The sequence below is a fragment of the Peromyscus californicus genome, unplaced genomic scaffold, assembly GCF_007827085.1.
Source record: "Peromyscus californicus insignis strain IS unplaced genomic scaffold, ASM782708v3 Scaffold_4__1_contigs__length_199733344, whole genome shotgun sequence".
Taxonomy (NCBI): domain Eukaryota; kingdom Metazoa; phylum Chordata; class Mammalia; order Rodentia; family Cricetidae; genus Peromyscus; species Peromyscus californicus.
In genome coordinates this window covers 90,723,496-90,746,173 of record NW_026294562.1, presented here as the reverse complement: position 1 = coordinate 90,746,173, position 22,678 = coordinate 90,723,496, and the positions used below count along the sequence as shown (strand labels likewise).

The window sequence follows — 22,678 nt, the reverse complement described above, 5'->3', positions numbered from 1 at the left end:
AGTGTAAACAAATATTTCACAGCAAGTAACTTCTTTTTTGTTGGTTTCCAGAGGGTATTCCAGAATATCTCTACTTGTGCCTTTGTGGAGAATTGGTGGGTTTATACCTGTCTGAGCAATTACACCCAGTGTGTCAGATATGACACGATACTCACAAATCAGTCAAGCGTTCCACTTTGTTTATCTGGGAAAAGCCAGCTTGCCATTCACACCCGTGTGGATTGAAGCTAAGCCTGGTATCTTGATGGCCATCATCATGTTTATTGGTTGTACTTAGTAAGGTCTCTGTAGATGGGACGCTGTCCTGGTGCACAGTTCAGTTGTGGAGTTGACAGGAGTGAGGGCTGGTGACGCTTGCTAACTGTCGCTACTACAGGTGCTCACAGGTGCATTGGTGTGTGCCCATTCCTCACTGCATTACAGCAGCTGTTCATGTCTTCTCCTCTAGTTATAGATGAGAAATGGGAGGCCCTGCTGCCCATGCCATTGTTCAGATGACAGAGAAGAGGCATGACTGGTGAGGCAGCATCCAGAATAGCTGGACCGGACAGGCAGGAATCTAACAGCAGGGGGCAGCTTCATGAAAATGGATTGGTAATTTGAGTCCTAGGATGGAGCCCACCGGAGAGACTGGGAGAGTGTCAGACTTGTCTTCTAACCCCTGGAAGTCTGGGTGGATGCTACCGGAAGCAGTGATGCCAGGGAAGTCAGGGTCTTCTCTCGGAGTTCTCAGTCATTAACAAGAGGATTTAAGAACAGACTCAAATGGAGTGGAAGGGCAGTTCTTTCTAGAGTTGAAAAGAAAATCCCCAGAGCAGGCCAACTGCAAGTCTCAGCACTGCTTGGAAGGAGAAGAGCAGGGGATGGGAGGCATGCCATTTGAGTTAACTGCTGGGGAGGTCAGCCTGCCACATGGTGGAGAGGCAGCCATATGGCTGGGAGGCGGGGGAGCCTCAGACGAAGCATAAGGAACTCCAGGGTGCATGAGGAAGCATGCTTAGAACACAGGGAGAAAGAGGAAGAGGGAAGATGAGGCTTTTCTGAGTAATTCAGGAAAGTGGACAGGTTCATGGAGCCCTATAGTTGTGGTCCCAGTACACTGTGGCCCTGGGGCAGGAATTCTGGGAGAAAAGTATATTATCTCATTAAAGCCAAATTATTAATCCTTTAGTATGGCTTGAGGTGAACCTGCCTTCCTAAGAGTGGGACCATCTTCCTGAAGGGCAGTTAGTTCATTAGCCAGGTCCTGGACCTTGCCCACCTGGACTCTTAGGTCTCTACCCAGGCCAGAGATTCATCTCTAGAAGAGATGCTTTTCTCTTTTTTTTTTTTTTTTTTTTTTTTTTTTGGTTTTTTCGAGACAGGGTTTCTCTGTGTAGCTTTGCGCCTCTCCTGGAACTCACTTGGTAGCCCAGGCTGGCCTCGAACTCACAGAGATCCGCCTGGCTCTGCCTCCCGAGTGCTGGGAGTAAAGGCGTGCGCCACCACCGCCCGGCAAGAGATGCTTTTCTCTTAATGGACCTTTACTGCTGGCTTATCAGCGCCTGTGCTAGGCAGAGTTGTGATGCCCCAGGGAGTGCCATGTCTGTATCTATGGGGTCTGTGACTATGCCACACTACCCAGCAAGGCACAGGGAGGAGGTCAATGGGGCTGAGGTTCAGGTGGGAGGGTAACTTACATTTCTGACCGAGCCCAGTGTAATCATGGGAGAAGAGTGATGGAGAAGACACACCCAGAGAGATAGGAAGGAATGAAAGGAAGCAGGAGCAACCCATGAGAGATTCGGGTGTCCCTTAGACGCTGGAGCCGGCTAAGAAACAGATTTCCCCCAGTCTCCAATGAGAGAAGACAGCCTTGCTAATCCATAACTTGGTTTTAGCCTGGTGAGACCCAGTAGGATTTCTGGCCACCTGACGTGCAAGATCACTTCATGTTTTAAGCCTCTAAATCTGAGGCAGTTTGTTGCAGCAGCAGTAGGAAGCACATTGGACAGAAATGGAGCTATGTGACCATTGACTGCTTCCTGCAACGCTACTGAAGAAATTCATGGAAACACTTAGACATGGGTTAGCGCAGGCCAGGGAGCTGCGAGAGGGGGTTCTGCATGGAGGAGAAAGAGTTGAACTCTGCAGCCCCTTCATCCTTAGGGCAACTGAGTGGGTCTCTCAGAAGGGTTGCCTCCTTGGGCTGCCCATCCCTCCCCTTTTCAGAACCCACTCCAGAGTCAGCCTCTTCCAGCTAGCTCAGGGTACAAGATGTATTTCACTGGTATGCAGCGAGTGTGGGTTTTCCTTCACTGTTTCTTGTATTTTTCTATGTATGTGCTCGCAGAAAACACCCTGTGGTTATATTAAAAACTGGCAGGAATAGTTTGAACCCCCAAGAGCAGCATAATTTTTCTCCCTTATTTTTTTGTTGTCAGAATTCTGTGAGTTAGGTGTCTGTTTTTCAAAGATTTGTTTATTTGATGTGTATGGATGTTTTGTCTGCCTGTACATCTATCTGTACACCAGAAGAGGTCATCTGATCCCATGTGACTACAGTTATAGATGGTTATGAGCCACTATGTGGGTGCTGGAAATTGCACTCAGGACTTCTGAAAGGGCAGTCAGTGCTCTTAACCACTGAGCCATCACTCCAGCCCAAGTTAGATGTTTTTACACCTGAGTCTTTGGTTGTGGGCAAGGCAGCAGGGTGGGTAGTGGGTTTCTGTGAGCCGCAGACTAATTACAGCTGTCTCCTTTGTTGCTATGACACGTGCATTCTTATGTTTTCCTTGCTCTTGAGGAGTTCGTTGACTAAGTTTCTTTCAGTGATTTATTTTTTTATTTTATGTGCATTGGTGTTTTGCCTGCATGTGTGTCTGTGTGAGGGTGTCAGGTCCCCTGGAACTAGAACTGCTGAGAGGTGTGAGCTGCCATGTGGGTGCTGGGACTTGAACCCAGGTCCTCTGAGAGACCAGCCAGTACCCTTAACCACTAAGCCATCTCTCCAGTCCCCCTAAGTTTCTTTCAAGAATAATTCTAATGCCATCAGCTGACGGGTAATTAATTCTCTTTCACATCAGTGCCATCTCCTAGACTATCTCTTAAGAACATCTGTGATATAGTTCATGACTGCATGATTATTTTTCACATGTAGGGATAGCTTTTGTAAAGCAGTTGTGATATTGCCAAATGGGTTATTTGCCATTCTCTGGGGAAATCTTTTAAAATCCAAACTCCGAAATTTGCATCTTCAATTTGAAGTTCTCTCAGAATTTTTGTTTTGTTTTTTTGGTTTTTCAAAACAAGAGTTTCTCTGTGTAGCCCTGGCTGTCCTGGAACTTGCTCTGTAGACAAGGCTACCCTCAAACTCACAGAGAACCACCTGCCTCTACCTCTTGAGTGCTGGGATTAAAAGTGTGCACCACCGTTGCCTGACTTGTTCTCTCAGAGTGTAAGGGAAGAAGAAACGAGGGTGGTGCAGAACCAGCTACTAAAGTAACAAGGGTGACTAAGCAGTGAGGAATCATGTGGCTGAATGTCACAGATAAAATGCCGGAAGACCAAGCAAAGCGCTGCAGTGAGCATCTTGTAAGGAGGCTGCTCTTAAGTTTGTTTGGTTTGAGACAGCATCACATACATCTCAGACTGGCCTCAAATGTACTATGTAACTGAAGATGACCTTGAACATCTGATTCTTCTGTCTCCACCTTCTGAGTGCCCAAGTTTTGAGGTATATGCTTGGTGAGAGCATTCTACCAACTGACCTTCAGCCCCAGCACCTTGAAGTTTTCTTTTCTTATCTTTCTATCATCTGTCTATCTCCATCCATCCATCCATCCATCCATCCATCCATCCATCCATCCATCCATCCATTTTTCTGGGTGTTTTGCTGCATCCAGTCATGTTGTGGAATCTGTCTGTGTACTGCATGAGTACCTGGTACTGAAGGAGGTCAGAAGAGGGCATCAGATCCCTTGGAACTGGAATTACAGTCAGTTGTAAACTACGATGTCAGTGCTGAGAATCAAACCCAGCTCCTCGGGAAAAGCAGCAAGAGCTTTTAACCTTTAAAGGCTGAGCCATCCCTCCAGACCTTTAAGAACTTTCTTTTTTGATATTGAGTCTCATATAGCTCTTACTGGCCTTGAATTGACCAAGTCTCATGTAGACCAAGCTGGCCTCAAATTTGCTGCAGTCCTCCTGCCTCAGTCCCCAGAATGAAATTGCTGGGCTGTGCCACCATACCTGACCAATAACTTAAGGGTAAGTATAATGATAGATCATCTACTCCAAATGGAAGCTCGTCAGCAGTATCTGGATAGTCCTAAGACACAGCAATGACCCAGGGCAAAGTAGAAATGAACATGATCTGGTGCAGGCTTAAGCTAAGAGGGTTGCTTGTCTGTGGGGAATTGACAGACAATGGCAGGAACCATTCATTTAAAAAAGTCTTCATTATTACCATGTGCACATAGTTCTAAAGTAATTTTACTGGTGAAATACCCCTCCAAATTGTGTGCCTAAATAATTAAGGAAATGATAAATTGGAGGTTTCTTTTACATACATAGCACATGCATGCTTTAAAATAGCACTCATAGCCTGAGTTATTAGCCTTTAGTAATACGCACAGATGCATTAGAGGTCCTTTGCTGCAGTTGTTTGTAACAGCTGTCTGAGCCTGCTGCAGCTGCAACTTCAGCTTGAGCAGCCAGTGCCCCCACGGACAGCCTTAACCGTTGGTTTCCTTTAATGGATTTGTAAATGAGTGACAGGGATGGGGAGAATGAAGAGGCCGACTCAGCCACTACCATTCTCTCTTTAGAGTTTGAAATTTTAAATAGAGCTGAAATAGAGTCAGCACTGGATAAAGAAAGAGAACACCTACTTCACTTGTGGAATCTAGATTTGCGACCAACATGGGTGGCAAACTTCCCTTCAGCTTGTAGGGTTGGAAGTGTGAACATTGAATGCTGTCGTTATCAGCTTTGCTGATGTCAGTCCGTAACTGTCATTTTAACGGTGGTTAATATGTTCAGAAGATGAGCTGGAGAGATGGCTAAGAGCACTGACTGCTCTTCCAGAGGTCCTTAGTTCAATTCCCAGCAACCATATGGTGGCTCACAACCACTTGTAATGAGATCTGGTGCCTCTTCTGGCCTGCAGGGATACATGCAGGCAGAATACTGTATACATAACAAATAAATAAAACTTAAAAAAAAAGATATGTTCAGAAGATCTATGTGTATTGATTGACAAGTTACCGTGCGTGTTGTAAGTGACTTGAGTAGCTGTGATTCAGCATCTTTGTAGGGTGGTCATTAATAGGAAGCTTTCTTCTTTTGATTCGGTGTCATCTGGAGGGGCCTGGTTTTGTTTTGTTTTTTTTGTTTTTTTTTTTTGTTTGTTTGTTTGTTTGGTTGGTTTTGTTTTTTAAGTCTCTCACAAGATTGGCGAAGTACACAGTCAGTTCATGCCCTGCTTTTCTGTACATTTTAGAAACTTACAGAATTTTCATTACAAGGGTACAGTGCTGTTCCAATACTAAATACAAGGGAGTCAGGCAGAATGCATGCTGGTAGCATGTCCTTACAAGGGACAAGTTCCCAGATGTGTACAGATGCAGGGCTCAGTTGGTGGAGTGCTTACCTAGCATGCATGAGACCCTGGCTGGGTTTAACACCTGGCACCTGGGAACTGAGTATGGTGGCACATTCCTGTAAGCACTTAGGAGGTGGAGACTGGCTATGTAGCAAGTTCCGGCCCCACCTGGGAAGCAAGTGGCTTCCCGCCAAGGTGGTGTCTGTAGAGAGGTCTCTCTTCCCCGCTGCATAGCTGCTCGATGGTTTACTCTGTCCTTTGTCACCATGATCCTAGGAGGAGAGAATTAACCTGCCCCACTTCCTTCCAACAGGCGGACTTAAACTGTAATATCCAAGATGACGCCGGGGCTTTTTACGGTGTGAGCAGTCAGTACGAGAGTTCTGAAAACATGACGGTTACCTGTTCCACCAAAGTGTGCTCCTTTGGGAAACAAGTAGTAGAAAAAGTAGAGGTAAGTTGACCTCTAGATGAGAAAGTCCTCTGGGAGCTGTTGCCTTCCTTTAAACATCTGGTTGGCAGCGGGGTGGAGGGCGGTGTTTTTTCTGGATGTCTTTCTCTTCCACTCACACCTTTTCCCTGATAGATCCGTAAAGGTCAAAAGGATTGGGTGGCTCCTGAAAGCAAACAGGATGCTCTGTGCTAGCCTTCTCTGTGAGGGAAGTCTTGCCCAGCCGGCCTGTACCGGTCTTCTGGGTGAGAGGCCCCCTGGGGGTTCTAGAAGGGCCTCTGGGTCAGGATGCTTCCCTGCTTCTAGCTGCAGGCATTGTGGGCAGTGGTGAAGGTGGGTGCAGCTGCGTGGTGCCCCAACTCTAAAACCTGACACTTGGAGTTGGAAATTGTTGCTTTTGCTACTTTTACTTTTTTAAAATTTTTATTGTTCTTAGTTTAAATTTCAGTGGGAAATGTTGACCCATGCCTGTAATCGCAGCACTCGGGAAGCTGAGGCATGAGACTCCCGAGTTCCAGGCCAGCCTGGGGTACTCACCAGAGTCCCTGTCTCAAAATGAACACAAAAACTCAAGCATTTCATACAGGCATTAGGAAATATCTACATTCAACTTGCATATTTCGTGCCTCCCCTTCTTTCACAGACACGTTTGTCTTATCAGAGTCTTCTGCCTTCCCCACCACCGGAAGAGTCAGACTTTATTTGCAGCCGTTCTGGACTCCAGGGCCAGGACCTAACCAGCCTGTGGCAAGGCTCCAACCCAGCTAGAGGCTGCCTGGCTGGAGAGGGAAGGTTTTAAGGATTTGGGCAGAGCCCTAAGGGTGTGGGCTGCCCCAGAGCCTCCTGAGCACAGCTCGTGCTGTGTGAGGCAGACGGTAAAGAGGCAGGAAAGGATACGGTTGGTCGAGTTGATGGTGAATTTAATAGAGGTCATGAGCTTTCTTGAAATGGCTTCAGTGGGACTCCAGTAAGAGGTTTTAAATGGAATTTAGTAACTGTGTATTAAAGCTTAAAGAGGAGGGGAAGCCAGAGGTCACACTCTCTATGTTTGCCAGCAGCAGTGACCAGAAGGTATGTTTTCAAGGGACAAATGGGGATAATTGGAGATGGAAGAGTGGTCTTGAGAGACAGGAAATATCAGTTAGGAGCCCTGAGCACTAGAGATAATTAAAACTGGAGTGGGAGAGGAACTGAATGCTCTGACAGAGAAGCAGGAACACGAAATTAGGATTAGATTTGGGGGGTGGGTATCACCCAGCAAGATGCCCAGCAGGTAAGGCGCTTGCCGCCAAGCCTAAGGACCTGAGTTCAATTCCTGACACCCATATGGCAGAAGGAGAAAACTAACTCCTGTAGTTGTCCTTTGACCTCCATGTGCATGCCAAATACATACATACATACATACATCAAACAGACAAAATAAATGTGAAAATAGTTATACTTGTTAATATTAATCTTTTTTCCAACTGAAACTGTCTCTGTAACATTCCCGAATATCCTAGGAGCTTCTGGGTCTTCTTTCACCCCCTGTGTCTCTGTCCTACCCAGTACCCTGTGGCCTAGTGACCTTGTAACTAGGCCCTAGGGTCAGGTGAGACAAGTCCATCTGACTGCTCTTTTTCCGGCTTTGCTAAACTAGGAACCAGCCTTCCTATTTCCAAATAATGTGCACTTTATTTAGTGTAACGAAAGAAAGTTTGGGCACTATAATTACATTTAAAATGATATGTTATTAATATTAAATCTGTTTGCATTTCTGTCTCATTGTAGGTATTCTAATAAGGTTTTATGATTTTTATCATACTGGTTTGTTTCTTGTTAAATTCTGAATATTTTATGATTTGTGTCAGTTTCATGTTTCTAGATTCTGGTTTCTAGACCAGACAGGCTTTGGGTTTTGGAGCCTGATTTAAAGATCTGTATCAAGGATCTGTCTTCAGAGCTATGCTTGGTGGTACATGGTTCAAGGCCAGCCTGATCTACATGTCTAGTTCCAGGCCAGCCCTGGCTACATACCTGTCTCAAAAGAAGACCTATTGCTGGGCGGTGGTGGCACACACCTTTAATTCCAGCACTTGGGAGGCAGAGGCAGGTAGATCTCTGTGAGTTCAAGGCCAGCCTGGTCTACAGAATGAGTTCCGGGACAGCCAGGGCTACACAGAGAAACCCTGTCTTGGTGGGAGGATCTGTTTTCAGAGTATCCATTGCACCAGATTGTCCTGTTCAACCCCGTGGTTCCTCCCTTAGGGTCTTGAATTCTCTGTGGATTCGGGCCTAGTGGCCACTTCTTGCAGTCTCCTTGTACCATTTTTGGTTCGGTGCTAACAGTTTTGTTTTGGGGCTTTAGAATCATGTCCTCTAAGTTTGTGTTACTTTGCCTCTTCCCTAGAGTTGTGTGAATACAATGTGTGTGTTGCCACACACATACTTTTTGCTGAAAAAAGAATCTATCAAATCCTTTAAAGGTTACCCTTTGCCTCATTTTTTTTTTTTAAACTTCCAGAAAAATAATAGATGCTGTGTATAGCAGTAAAGGTAGGGTTTGTTTTTAATTAGGTAATCTACACAAAGAACAAAGCATGTTAACTGATGATTCATGTTGAAAAGTGCATGCTTTCAGAAGCAGCCATCCTCTGTGTTCTGAAATATAAAAAAATTACTCAAACCTCTTTTCCCTTGCAGACGGAGTATGCAAGGTTCGAGAATGGCCGATTTGTGTACCGAATAAACCGCTCACCAATGTGTGAATATATGATCAACTTCATCCATAAGCTCAAACACTTACCAGAGAAATATATGATGAACAGTGTTCTGGAAAACTTCACCATTTTATTGGTAATGTTTGTCTCTCTCCTGGTTTGGCATTGACAGAGTCTGTCCTGAGGCGTGTTGAGGACAATGAGGAAGGTGGGTGGGGAGGTAGCAAGGTTTTCAGAAAGAAAACTTGGATATCTGGTGGTCAGGCAGCAACTGAATTACATGACCCAGCCAACAAACATGGGCTGTAGTGGGGCTTGGATTGAAAGACAGGTCCAGGTGCGACCTGAATTCAGAACCAAGACAACAGGAAATGATGGCCCGGGTCCTTCGGCACCATGGCTGCAGAGTTGAGAGAAGTCCCAAAGACTGTTTCAAAGCTCCAATGCCTTGATTTTGGATCTGTTCCAGAATCCGAGACTCTTGTCCTCAAAACAGGTTCATAAAGCATTTTGTTAATAGGTTTTATAAGGCTTTTTTAAAAAGAAAATAATTCTTGATTAAACTGGAAGACCAGAATGCCAAAACAAAACTCAGTGAGAACAGGTTTCCTGGGGGGCTGAGAAGGCCCTCTGTGATCAGACAGTACTCTGAATGCCTGCCACATGGTTCTGTTACCAGAATGGCGAGCTTGCAGGTTTACCTGGAGAATGCCTTACCTGACGTGTTGGTCCCACCGGGACGTGAGTCTCAGTCAGATTGATCCTGTTTTGTTTGGTTTGAAAGGCTCTTTCCATTTGTTCCTTCCTATTTAAAAACAAACTGATTTAGACTTTATGAGGTGGTGCATGCCCCCTGTAATCTCCATACTTGGGAGGCTGAGGCAGGGGGATCAGCAGGTTGAAGGCAGACAGACATAATGAGACCCTGTTTTCAAACAAGCCAGTGAGATGGCTCAGGTAAAGGTGCTTGCCATGCTGACCTAGCAACCTACGTAGTCATGGCATAGCCAGGATGAGGAGTCCATGCCATCAGGGGCTCAGAGCTTAGACAGAGGGCCGGCATGCATGGATGGGATCTTTCCTACAAGCTTGGCTTACTCTAGAGAGAGAGACTCTTAGTGGAGTCTCAGCTGTGCCTGTGTGCTCCTGAAGCTTAGAAACTGGAAGGCTGAGGAAATCCAGAACTCCTGTCTCTAATGTCAGCAGTAGCCTTTTGGTGGAAGACGAGGTTACAGAGTGTGTGATGGCGGGGAGCAGGTGTCTGTCTCAAACTGTGCTCTGCTGCAGTCCACGTGTGTGGGAACTGGGGAGCTGACTCAGTCAGTACCACACAAGTGTGAGGACTCAGCACTGTTTCTCTGCACCACAAGAAGCCAGGCCTCATGGTACTGCCTGGGGAGGCCAGGACAGCTCAATCCCCGGAGGCCATCGGCCAGCCTGGCCTAATCAGTGAGCTCCGTATTTAGATAGAGATCATATCTCCAAAAGAAAAGAAGATAAAGAGGAAGAGTGATCAAGGAGAACATGCAGCATCAAACTCTGGCCTAAGTAGACACAGAAACGAGTGCAGGGCTCAGTACTCGGGAGCAGGCGGGAGTGTGGTGTTCTTTCTAGACTTCGCAAACACCTCGATGACTTGAAGTCTTAAGTGGGTGGCCACCCATCTCTCTTAGCAGGAGTTTCAACTCCAGCTCTGTCTGTGACTGCACATTGAAGATGATGATAGCCCCAGTCCCAACTCTGCCTCAGAGAGCCTGGCTGAATTGAATGTGGCCCTGAGATGTCAAAGCCCCTAATTCTCACAGAGCCAGGTGCCTGTCAGCAACATGCCTCTGGATATATAACTTCCACCAGCAGAGCTATCCTGGGACCTCACTGGGTTTGGTTAAAAATGTCATTACAGCCAGTCATACTGGCACATGTGTGTAATCCCTGTACTTGGCAAGTGGAAGCAGGAGGATCAGGAGTTCAGGGCCAACCTAGGCTATAGGAAACCCTCTCAAAACAAGTGTCATTAAGAGGTAAACAAAATATTTTGATATAAGCAATTAATAATTGCCAAGAGTTCCAGGAAAGGCACAAAGCTACACAGAGAAAACCCTGTCTCGGAAAAAAAAAAATTGCCAAAAAACATTTGTTAGAAATAATATCATGGGGCTGGAGAGGTGGCTCAGTGGTTAAGAGTACTGGTTGTTCTTCCAGAGGACCCGAGTTCAATTCCCAGCACCCACATGGCAGTTCATAACTGTCTGTAGCTCCAGTTCCAGGGTACCCGACACCCTCACACAGACATACATGCAGGCAAAACACCAATACACATGTAAAAAAAAAAAAGAAAAGAAAGAATGAAAGAATATTATAGCTTTAGAAAACCACAGACTTCAGGACTACAAAACATAAACCATCTAGTTGATGGACAGGAGAAATTACACTATCTGACCAATTTAAAGTCTTGCAAACTGGTAGAGTAGGCTCTCTGGTTGCATCCTTTCGCCTCAGTAATTGAGCTGAGCACATAGAGGCAGTAATAGCCCAAGCAGAGCTGAGAAAGACAAAGGTGACCCATGAGCCGAGTGTACCTGTTGTCTTCTGAGGTTGCTTACTTTATTTTCCCTCTGCTTCTCAATCTCTTTGATACCAAGTTTACAGAGGTTGGACCTCGTGCCGTAGGCCTGCAATCCCAGATTCTCAGGAAGCCAAGGCAGGAGAATTGCACATTCAAGGTCTGCCTGGGCCCACAGAGAGTTCAAGGCCAGCATAGGCAAGTTAGTGAGACCCTGTCTCAGATTAAATAGTGGAAAGATGGCACTAGAGAGCTGGCTTGGCAGTTAAGAGCACTTGCTCTTACAGAGGACCCAGGTTCAGTTTCTGGCCTCTGAGGGCACTAGGGGCATGTTACACATATATACATGCAGGCAAACACTCACACATATAAAGTAAAATCAAATAAAATATTTTAAAGCAAAATGAAAAGAGACCTGGGGACACACAGTGGTAGAGAACTTAGCTACCGTACACGAGGCTCTGGGTTTTCAATCTTCGCTATAGACAGAGTGAATTTATAAGAATATGGGAGTGTCTAAGTCATTTCTAGCATTATGCTGGATACAAAGACCCTTTGCAAATGCAATTATAAAGTTCTTACCATGAACTACAGTATCATTTTTGTGGTGAAGGAATCATTATGACGCACTCAAGGTCATGGTGATTGACAGACTATAGTCATGAAATCAGAAAACTTGAGCTGAAGGCCCTCTGCTTTATGTGCCTAGCCAAGCCATCTAAAGTCTCCAGACCTGCATGGCTGTCTCCATTCATAAAGGGATCACTCAAATCTGTATTCTCCACCTCAAGGTGACCATAAGATCCTTTAAATTCCCTCAGCTACACCATGGGGATAGCATTGACTGCTAGGAAGTGATTTAACAGCCATGCGCTGTGCTGTGATGACTTGCCTGTTGAGTCAAAGAAGCAAGTGAGTAGATTATGATAGAGTCATATAAATTGTTAAGTATTTCTGAACTAAGCACTACAGAAGTCCAGAGAGATGTGGGGGTGGGGTTCTCAGGGATGGTAAAGAGGATGTTTTAAGTTGAAAAACAAGTTGGACATTTTTCACATTTACCAAGCAAATAAGACTTTACCTAAGTGCATATTTGGGTGTCTGGTGCTAGGAATATTGTGATGAACTGAATGAGTGGAGCAGCCATCTCAAGGGCAGATGAGGGAGGCAGGCATTCATCCAGCAAATGAATGGAAAATAAAATGATCACCAGTGTCCGGCAAAGAGGGTCCTTGTGCTGAGATGGGATTATGTAGCTCATAGGTGGGGAAGACCTGCAGGTGGGTTAACAGCTTTGAACTGAGTAGTGTAGAGCAGACAGCGCCTCAGTCTCCTCTGTCATGGGGAAGGTAGCACCCAGTCACAGAGTTGTGAGGTGGGATGCGACCCTGTCTGGGCCAGGTATCTCATACCATGGTAGACGCATAGTGAGCACACAGCATTGGTGGTTGTTGGGAGTTTTGGTCACTCATCAAATGCTTGATCATGGCGTACCATGCCTGAGCTGGTTAACTAGAAGACGTGGGCTAGTTCTTCATAGTCCACAGATGAGCTGGATATTGAAAACAACCAATCTGTATGAATCACATAGCTCCATGGAGAAAATCAGAGGTGAGGCTTTATTTTTTTCAATCAGGGCCCCTGAGCTTGGGTGCTTGAAAGCAAGGGAAACTTAAATGGGTGAAGCAGACCGTTGCCAAGGGGAAATTAGGCCCTTGACAAGGTAGATAAGGCACTCAAGTTCAAAATGTTTTTGAACATGAAAGTCACAGAAAACCATCGAAGCGTTGTGAAGTTGTAAATTTGATCGGATTGGCCTTCTGAATGTTCCTTCTGAGGTGGCATGGAGGACTGGGGCCAGCATGAGGAAGAGAGCCAGAGCTCAGATCTGAAAGAGGCTAATCATGGGTGTGAGGGAAAGCACCCAGGGGGAATGGATGAGCAGTCCCTAACACATTGTGAGAGGTACAGCCTGTGTCAGCAGAAAGCAGCATTTTCAACAGGATTCTGTCTGTACCACTGTCTTTTATACAGCAAATACTTCTGCTGCATCCAGGTACTGCTGGCTAATGTGTCCGTAAAGTTAACTCTGTAGTTGGCTGTTGGGAAGTAGAATTGAGCTCAAGTTAAATATAAGATGGGAAAATGAGATTTTAAATGTTTTTAACAGAAATAAATAACTATAGTGAATATAATAGTTAGCTTGACTTAACCATCCCATGATGTATCATAACATTACTATAATATATACAATTATTTGTCAATTCAGATTAAGATAAAAAATACTAAAATAGGTGAAAGTCACCTAAAACATGTGAATGTCTTGTGAGAGAGGATTATTGATGATAAACAAATTAATCCCAAACACAGAAACCACACCAGTTCTTACAGGTGACCTGTTGGTTGCAGGTAATGGGTCAGACTATCTCTAGGATCTTCCTTGATTATGGTACTGGGCTCAGATGGGGTTCCAGTGGGATTTGTAATCTTCTGAATGTGTTGGAGGATACAGAGTGAGGCTGAACGGGTCTCTGATCCACCCGTCACCTTAAGACGGCTCCTCTCCCATCAAATCATACTCTGGGCAAATAGACCATGCTCTCATTTATGTGGGGTGATGATATACATGCCTTTTTTTTTTTTTAAACAGGTGGTAACAAACAGGGATACACAAGAAACGCTCCTCTGCATGGCCTGTGTATTTGAAGTTTCAAATAGTGAACATGGAGCACAGCATCATATCTACAGGCTTGTAAAGGACTGAACCTGGTTATTTATATATATAGATATCTGTATATACACACACATATGTGCACACACACACTCTCTCCATTATCGAACGACTGACTGTAAACCTCACCACAGGTGATGCCCTGGCCCCCCAGGTCACACCCTGACTTTTCTAAATCCTGTTTGAGTGAACTTATTATTTTTTTCATGTGTTCATGCTATCATTGTAGCTGTGAAGTTGTGATGCAGTTTTTTGTGTATTCCTCAGATCTGCAACCCACAATTCCTTGGGGAAGGTGAATCTTACCAGCCTAAACCTCTCTCTCTGCAGACCTGTTTCCTGTTGTGGTAGAAAATAATGAGACAGAGGATTGGCCACGGAGCATTGATTGCCTTTATACAAATGTATTTAGTTCTTTTTGTTGTTGTTTTTCCAACATAAAATTCTTGTTTTAAGATACAAGTAAAATTAATCTTTAAATGTAAATTAGTACAAGAAAACTAAGATTCTTCAGACTTATCTTTGTAACTAATTAGGGTGGAAGTTATGGAAGAATGTAATTCACTAAATTATTTTTTAAATGAAATCTTTCTTTCTTTTTAAAACCAAATGTTAAACTATAGCCTTAAGAAATACTTGGTAGAAGTATCCTAATGAGACAAATTTTGTACCTTTCCCTCCCTCAAGGTTAAAACTAATATCCTAATTCATTAAACTCTTGAAACAGGTGTTGCAAAGGAAGAAAATGTCACCCCTTATCCTTAACATATATAGTATATTTAAAAATGTAAAATTGTATTGTACTAATGTGATAATTGATTATTTAATGAAAAGGAAAAGATGGCTCTTTTTGCAATAAGTAGATAATACTGAAACAAATCTAAGCTTACAATGTTATCGTCTTGTGTGTGCAGTTGCATTTTATATGGTCAACCAAAATTTTCTATGGAGAAGAGTTCACATTTGAACCACTGAAATTTAATAACAAAATTTAAAAATTGGCACGAATACTGCACTGTGAGTTGCAAAGGATGCAGAATCCTGTGGCTGGGAGAAAACTGTCATCATCTGAACAAGTGCGAGGCTCATCAGGCTTGGTGTCTGCTCCCCAGAATGTCACTGTCACAAGCCTCCTCACCAGCCTGTGGGTAGTGTGTTGTTGCTGGTAACCCCCCATGCATGGAAGCATCTGTCCTGATAGCTCTGTGTTCATGCGCATGTGGATATTCAGTTCTTTGAACTCCTGCCTCCCGTAGTTTGCTGGTTACTTACCACCTTTCTCTTGGTCTGCATTATAAACATGGGTAGATTTTCCCTAAGGGCATCTCTTGACATCTCTTCATAAGCCGCAGGGGCACTTTATGTGCTCCCCCGCCCCCCTGCCCCTCTCTTTTCCCTCCACCCCTCTCTTGATCTTTTCAAGCAGAAGCCCTCATTCAGGAAGTTCTGTTTCCAAGAGAGATTTCACCTCTCTGATCTGAATATTCCAAAGCATTGCCCAGCAGAGTTGGCTTAAGATGGCCGGTCTGGGGTTACTTCCCTAAGTGCTTTCTCACTGGGGAAGCAAGAAAGGTTGCCCCTCTACTTCCCAGGGATGGTAAGAGGAAAGTAAGAGTTTCCTTACACACATGTGCACATGTGTGCACACACATGCATGCGCACACAGGAATATGTGAACATAATAGAACATGACAAAATTTTTAAGTTAAGAAGCATGGCAATTTTTTTTTTATACCAAGGCTATCAAGTAAACTCCTACTTCTGCTGTTTCCAGGTGACACACACCCCTTCTTTGCCCCAACATCTGCTCTGCCTGTGCTTTTATTATATTCAGCAACTTGTGGTCTTTAGTGGTTGGGCATGGCTGGCTAAAAGAACCAAACTGGATTGACTCTGTCTCCTCCCAGCTGCATCCCTGGTCCCTGGGAAGACCTGAGGAGAATGTGCAAGACTTTGTCATTAGCAATGTGCCTCCTTTACGTAGGCCAGCGGGGCATTGTTTCTCTTCAGGAGAACTGCCTTGGTTCCCTGATTCTAAGCCAGCCCTCAAAGGAATGACTACCCTGGGTTTCTCCTCTTCTGTCTGTCTTCAGATCAGATGTTTAAGGCTCTGTCCTGGGGATACCATTAGTTAATTTTTTAGGGATGTTTCTTTAGCTTCGATTTCCTACATCCTTCCTCTAGAGGAATGCCCTACTGTCCTGAGACCAGGACTATATGAATGGGTACAAATGATCTCCTGTGGCTACAGGCCAGGCCTTCCAAGAATGTGATGGGGGAGCGGTCTACCACTCAGGCTCTGGGGGTTTGTTTCCCATGTACCACCTAGAGGATAGTGGCTGGCAATGGGGAGGGTATAACTTCACAGAATGAGGATGGTGTCTGTGTGGCCTCACTGTCTATGTACTCTTCTTCCAGAGCCTTTCTGGGGGTGGGGGTGGGGTGGGAGTTAGGAATGACCCTGACTTACTTTTGGCTCTTAAAACAGTGATACAATTCTTTAAAATATATTCAACCCCTATTCCTCCCCCTAACTTATTTCCATCCTCATATCACCCCCACACAACTTTTTATTCTTTAAAAAAAGAAAATAACCACCATCTTAGGGTTACCATTGCTGCAATGAAACACCATGACCAAAAAAAAAAAACCAAGTTGGGGAGTCAAGGGTTTATTTGCTTACGTTTCCACATCATAGTTCATCACCGAAGGAAGTCAGGGAAAGAACCTGAGACCGGGAATTAATACAGAGACCCTGAAGGGGTGCTGCTTACTGGCTTGCTCCTTGTGGCTTGTTCAGCCTGCTTCCTTATAGAACCTAGGACCAGCAGCCCAAGGGTGACACCATCCACAATGGGCTGAGCCTTACCCTCTCCATCACTCTGTCACTAATTAGGAAAATGCCTTGCAGGCCTGCCGAGAGCCCTTCCTCCTCTGCCCCTCTCTCTTTCAAGACAGGGTTTCTCTGTGTGACAGTCCTGGCTGTCCTGGAACTCACTCTGTAGACCAGGCTGGCTCAAATGCACAGAAATCTGCCTGCCTCTGCCTCCTGAGTGTTGGGATTAGAGGCGTGTGCCCCCACCCCCCGGCTCTACAGCCGGTTCTTCTGGAGACATTTCTTCAGTTGAGGCTCCCTCCTCTCAGATGACTGTAGCTTGTGTTAAGTTGACACAAAACCAGCCAGCACACACACACACACACGCACCATGGCAAATTTGTGCTGCCCGTATATATACTCAGGGGTGTGTAGACATCCACTGGAACGTGGTCAGCCTACCAGGAAGCATACTCTTAAAAGAAAATGGACTTCCCCTACTCCAAAAGCTATCAACTGTCTAGAGCCTCAGCCCCGGGGTGCAGGCTCATGAGCCCCGTCCCCCCTCGGTGCTGGAATTTGACCAGCTTGTTCTCACAGTTGCTGTGAGTTGATGAGTGCTATGATCCTTTCATGTCCAGAAGACAGTGTTCTGCTCCAGTGCACCCCCCCCACCTCCTCCTCTCAGTCTCTCTGTTCTGTCTTCAGTGTGGGTAGCTATAAGATTTGTGAGTCTTCTAGAGTTTCCCCGTTTAATCAATGACCCAGTTATCCCAGACTTGCTTGATTTCTCAAATGAAAGCCTAGGGCAGGATTTGTGTCCTAACTTCTAATCCTGACCTCTCTAATCCTTCTTGGTTCCTTGTCCCCTCCTCCCCTAGACCGGAAGGATCCCCTTGGCGAGCCCTGCCCTCTCTCTTCTGTGACCCCTCCCTTCTTAGTGTTGGCTCACAGTGATGCTAGGACAGATCTGTCAGGGACATAGGTAGACATCTTGCTTAGTCACTGCATAGTTTAGAAGCCATCTTTCCAATGAAAGAGACCGAAATGTCCTGGGACCCCCAGAGTCCAGCTCACTGGAGGCCAGGGACATTGGGCTAGTTAATTGGCCATCACCCTGTGCATTGTCGGAGGTTTTGAGACTTCCTGGCCACTTTGACAGTTGTCACAGCTCATTGCCCTGGGTTGTGCAAGGTTCAACCTTCATTGGAAATGGCTGCCCTTTCTCTTACTTATCATTAGCATATTGATAACCAGTTTTGCTTCGCTCATCCTGTGAGAACTTCTCTCCTATAAGCTTTTTTTCTGGTGGGGAGGAGCGTCGGGTAGAGGCAGGTAGGTGGTTCTTCTGCAGCATCCTTCCTCCTGTTTAGAGGTGACTCCTGGGCAGCCACCATCTCCCTCCTGCTGCTACTCTTTCTCTCGTGTCTGAGAAAGCTGGGTTCAGCTGGCCAGCACCCTCCCAGTAGCCATCTGACTTCCACTGAAAGAGTACTTCTGATTTGTCCTGTGGCCCTTGCTTTATTGGGGCTTAAAAAGAGAACCCCCCCCCCCCAGATTTGACTCTTTCTCACAAGCTCCCCACTCTCCTCCTCAGCCTTTAATTGTTAGGGTGAGTTTCCTCTGCACTGCTTGCTTCACGCTCGCTCTCTGGGCTTTCGGGATGGAGCGGGCCTGGATCTGGTCCAGAAGGTGGCTCAAACTCAGTCCCTAAGAGAGCACAGTCCATTCCCCTTCACCGTGAAGGGATGAGATGCCTGGTCCAAAGCCTCCCCGGCTAGTCAGTCACAGACAAGGGTGAAGGCTTCTCTTTCTTCTGCAGCCTCCCCTGGGTAGAAGCCATCTTTCCTTGGTGCTCTGTGCTGAAGTGATCCCTGAGAACGCATGGACGGGTCACTTCAGATCCCCTGTAGCTGTCTGGGGACCATAAGCAGATGGGAAGTCTGATGTGCCTCTTCACTTCCTCGGAGGACAGTTCTCCAGCCACGGGCTTTGAGTCAAATTTCTATTTCCCACCCATCCCAGCAGCAACGTCCTGCTCACACACCAGCCAAAATAGAACCTTTGGGGTTCAAATTCCTCAAAGGACTTCTCAATCCAGGTCCTCATTAGGCTTCAATACCATGGTGGCACTAGCCACTATTTTTATACAACCCTAAATTCTTGAAGTCACATGATGGTCAGTTTTACAAACCAGGTACCTGTAATTTGTATAATTTTGTATATGCTCTGGTGTACCACACCTGTCCTAAGGAAGGGTAGAATAACTCTGTGTTGGTGTCCTCACCTGTGACATTAGGAGGATGCTTGAGTTGCTGACTTCTATGTTGATGTTTCTGTGGCTAAGCCCTGCACGTGTCTTTTCTGAAAAGCCTTAAATCTTGGTGACGTCACGTCGTAGGGTGTCGGTGTGACAGGCTGCCTGGGAACCGTGAGCCCTTTTGTAAGCTGGAAGCATTTCTCTTACTACTGTTACTTTTCATTTTCTTGAAGGGAGTTTTTAATTCACAGCTGCCAAAGCCTCCCAGTGAAGCAGTGCCTTAGTAATACCTTAGTAGCCGCCAGCCTTTTCTCACGCCTGGTCTCGGTGTCCATGTGCTAATTGGCCCAGTTTCCGAAGCAGGACAAGCCAAAAGCGTTCTCATTTTTGTTTCAAAAGCCCGTTTTTTAAATCCAGCTCTCTAGAAAGCTGATGACTTGGTTTCAAACAACCTAAATCAGAACCCAAGTCAGTTCTTTGACCATGCTCTCACATACGTATCCATACCAAAACTAACGGCTGCAACTCCGCAGTTTACTATGAAGAGTGAAATGTACTTTTCATTGATGCCTTTTCAATTCATGACCAAATACTTAGCTATTTGTGAATCTTCTGCACTCCAGCATGAAAGTGCCTTTGGCTCGAGATTCCATCTTAGAAAGTGCCACCATAATAACGACAATTTGTAGAGAGACCAAAAATATTTTGAGATCACCATAATGCCTTTGGTTAACCGGGATGAGTAACCAACCACAGGCCTCTATTCATGAGAGCACCGCGTGGTCCCTGCCTGCTGTGAGTCTGCCTGCCAGTGGGGACCCCACCACACACTCACCTATAGCACAGTGCGGCAGCGGGGAACCCCGCAAACTGTTGTGTCTGTGTGTGCCGACTCCCCCGACCCCCGGCATGTCCGTCAACTCGTCACCCAGCTCTGCATCCTTGGGAAGGAACTTGCGCACGAGCACCCGAATCCCGAATCCTGGCCAGTGGACAGACACCACGGCTTTGCCTTCTCCATGTGTCCACACCCAGTCTGTGGAGACTCTCGTCCACTGGGAGGACAGTGCGCACTTGCCTGCTTTACACAGTGATACCATTTGGTTGTTGGAAGCCTCGCATCGAGATGACAGTGCAGAACAAAAATAAAAATGGATTCATTAGGGTCATTGCAGTTGAAGTGTCTTTGGGCAGATTTGCTGGCTCCAGATGTCCGAATGTGCTGTGAGAGACTTCCAAAGAGCACAACATTTGCAGTTTTCAAGAATGTTCTAGTCCTCAGAGAGCCAACTCTGAAGTCTGTGTCAGCTTAGAGTAAAATCTTTGTGCATCTGGAAACCTCATACAGTAAGGAAAAGGACAGAGGAGGCAAAAAGAAGCCAGGAAAAAAATAGGGTCTTTTTTCTTTTCTTATTTTCTTTTTCCTTTTTTTAAAAATTCCTTTGCTGATATAAGTGTAAAAGTAATGACAGACGACTTTGAAAGTTAGCCTGGAAACTGTACCAAACCCACATCCCTTCTCCCTGCCCTCCCCGGTGTCTAAGAAATAGCCTCTCTGGGCTCTGAAATTGCAGACGTGACTTGCATCCACCCCAAGTTGTATAAAAGTCCTGTTTCGTTTTGTTTTTAAAGAAAAACACCTGTCAAATGGGAAGGCGAATTCCTTAGCACAGGTTAGAGCTGCTTGGTTGGTGTCTTGGACTCCTCCCTGGCAGGAACACACCACAACTTGGAAGAAATTAGTCAAGTGTGTTTTCTTGTGCCTCCTTCTAGCCATTGATGTCTTGTTTGGTGGTAGTTGCCTCTCCTAAACTCTCTGCTTACATCCTCAACAATGAAGGTTTTGTGTTTAAAATGGACTGATTGCAAAGGGCAGGCCTCACTGAAGTCAGGCACAATTGGCTGAGATGAGATATCTGTATTTACTGCTCCGTCCTAACTTGTTCCCTCTGTGAATCTGCATTGGGTTCCTGTGGCCCACACTACGTCATTTTAGGTAGAAGCAGCATTTGTGTGTGTCCCCACCCTTGTTCATGACCACAGGGTCAGCTCTCCCACTAGGCTCCAGCCCTGCTCAGCCTGAGCTTTGTCAGGTTTCACCATGGGCATCCTGTTTCCCCTCTTTCTTAGAAAGGTGGGCAGAATTGACACATCCATTATTTTGGAAAACCTGTCCATGAGTTTTATGTTTTTATTTTTCAAATTAATTGTTCTCTGTGATTAGTTTCACTGTGTAAAATAGATCTAAACTGCACTTCTTTAAAAACAAATGTATGTCTCCTGTTACCTCCTTGAAAGATCAACTTCTCTAGGCCTTTTTCAATGGGCTTATGACTTCAGACAAGGAAAAAAAAAACAGTAAAAACAAAAACAGTACGTGCCTGAAAAATGACAAAAAAAAACCACTTTTTTTTTTTTTGTAACAGTTAAAAAACCTGAAAAGCCTTTACTTCTTTGATACGCTCAAATTTGATGAAAACTGGTTTTTGCCTTGTGTGTTTGTTCACATTCTAAGCGACTTCATGGCTTCTCTGGTGTCTTGTGTAAAGTGTATAGGGTGGGCTTGTGGCGGAAGTGTTTCATCTGGTCAGTGGTTCCTTTGATATTGTACTGCTGCTGGGTCTGGGCAGGAACCCGAGCCTTTGGGTGACAGGGTTCCTCTCCGGGGAGACCGTGGAGAAGAGGGTAGAGGGGCTCGTCCACATGTTTTCTTAAACTGTTTGCAGAAACTTCCAGAAGGCATTTGGCTAAACCTCCCGGCAGTACAGTATTCTTGTATTTGTTAACGTTTGTGTTTAGGTACTGGTACCTTTCTGTTAAAAAATGTTGTAAGTGTTGGCTTTAAAGTGAATTTATCTTTAGTATGATAGTTATATGAAAATTATAGGGTTTGTGTGCAGAGAATTTTTTTATAAAGTGCTTTGTAAAAAAAAAATGTATTCTAGCTTTCGCGGTACATATGTGTGATAACTTTAATATCCATGACAGTTAAGTGCAATTATTTCATCACTCTAAAAATGCTATTTTTGTGTCAGTTCCTGCAGGTGTTTTCATGTCTTTGCAAAGTGACACATTTTGATGCCTTCTTGATAAAGTGGTAGACATTTTGTAGCTTTCTAGAAACTTTGTATCCATACGGTATCAATGAAAAAAATAAAGAAAATGAAAGTGTGGGTCACCTTTCTTGTCTGCAAAAGTCTGTTGAGAATGAAATCTGCCTTCTTTTGTCTTAAGTTACATTTACTTTGTTGGGATGGGAAGTCCACAACAGCCAATGGCATGCTCAATCCTCTCCACCATGTGAGTGTTGGTGATGGGCTCGGGTCATCAGGCTTGGCAGCCAGTGCCTCTACCCATGGGGCCATCTTGCCCTGTGTGAGGGTGGGGTTATACGAAGGATGGAGGGAAGTGGGTTGGAGCTGTGGTTGTGTCTCCTGTGCCTGATGACTGGAGCTTTAGGTGTTCCCTAAAGGGCTTCTCAGCCACATACTTAGTTTGAGGCCAGCCTGGGCTATATGAGAACCTATCTCCAAAATCAACAAAAGGTTTGTGGAATAGCTTAGCTGGTCTGT

General features: G+C 45.3%; 1 protein-coding gene across 3 annotated transcripts in view; it reads left to right on the top strand.

Moving 5' to 3' along the window:
• Positions 1 to 22,284, top strand: part of Tead1 (TEA domain transcription factor 1) — a 238,811-nt gene extending 216,527 nt beyond the window's left edge. For all 3 annotated transcript variants that reach the window (XM_052761369.1, XM_052761370.1, XM_052761368.1), the window contains 3 exons: positions 5,901 to 6,041; positions 8,721 to 8,873; positions 13,951 to 22,284. In XM_052761369.1, coding sequence (XP_052617329.1) covers positions 5,901 to 6,041; positions 8,721 to 8,873; positions 13,951 to 14,064 — 408 coding nt within the window. In that variant the 3' untranslated portion in view covers positions 14,065 to 22,284. The remainder of the gene's footprint in view (positions 1 to 5,900; positions 6,042 to 8,720; positions 8,874 to 13,950) is intronic.
• Positions 22,285 to 22,678: the final 394 nt, after the last annotated feature.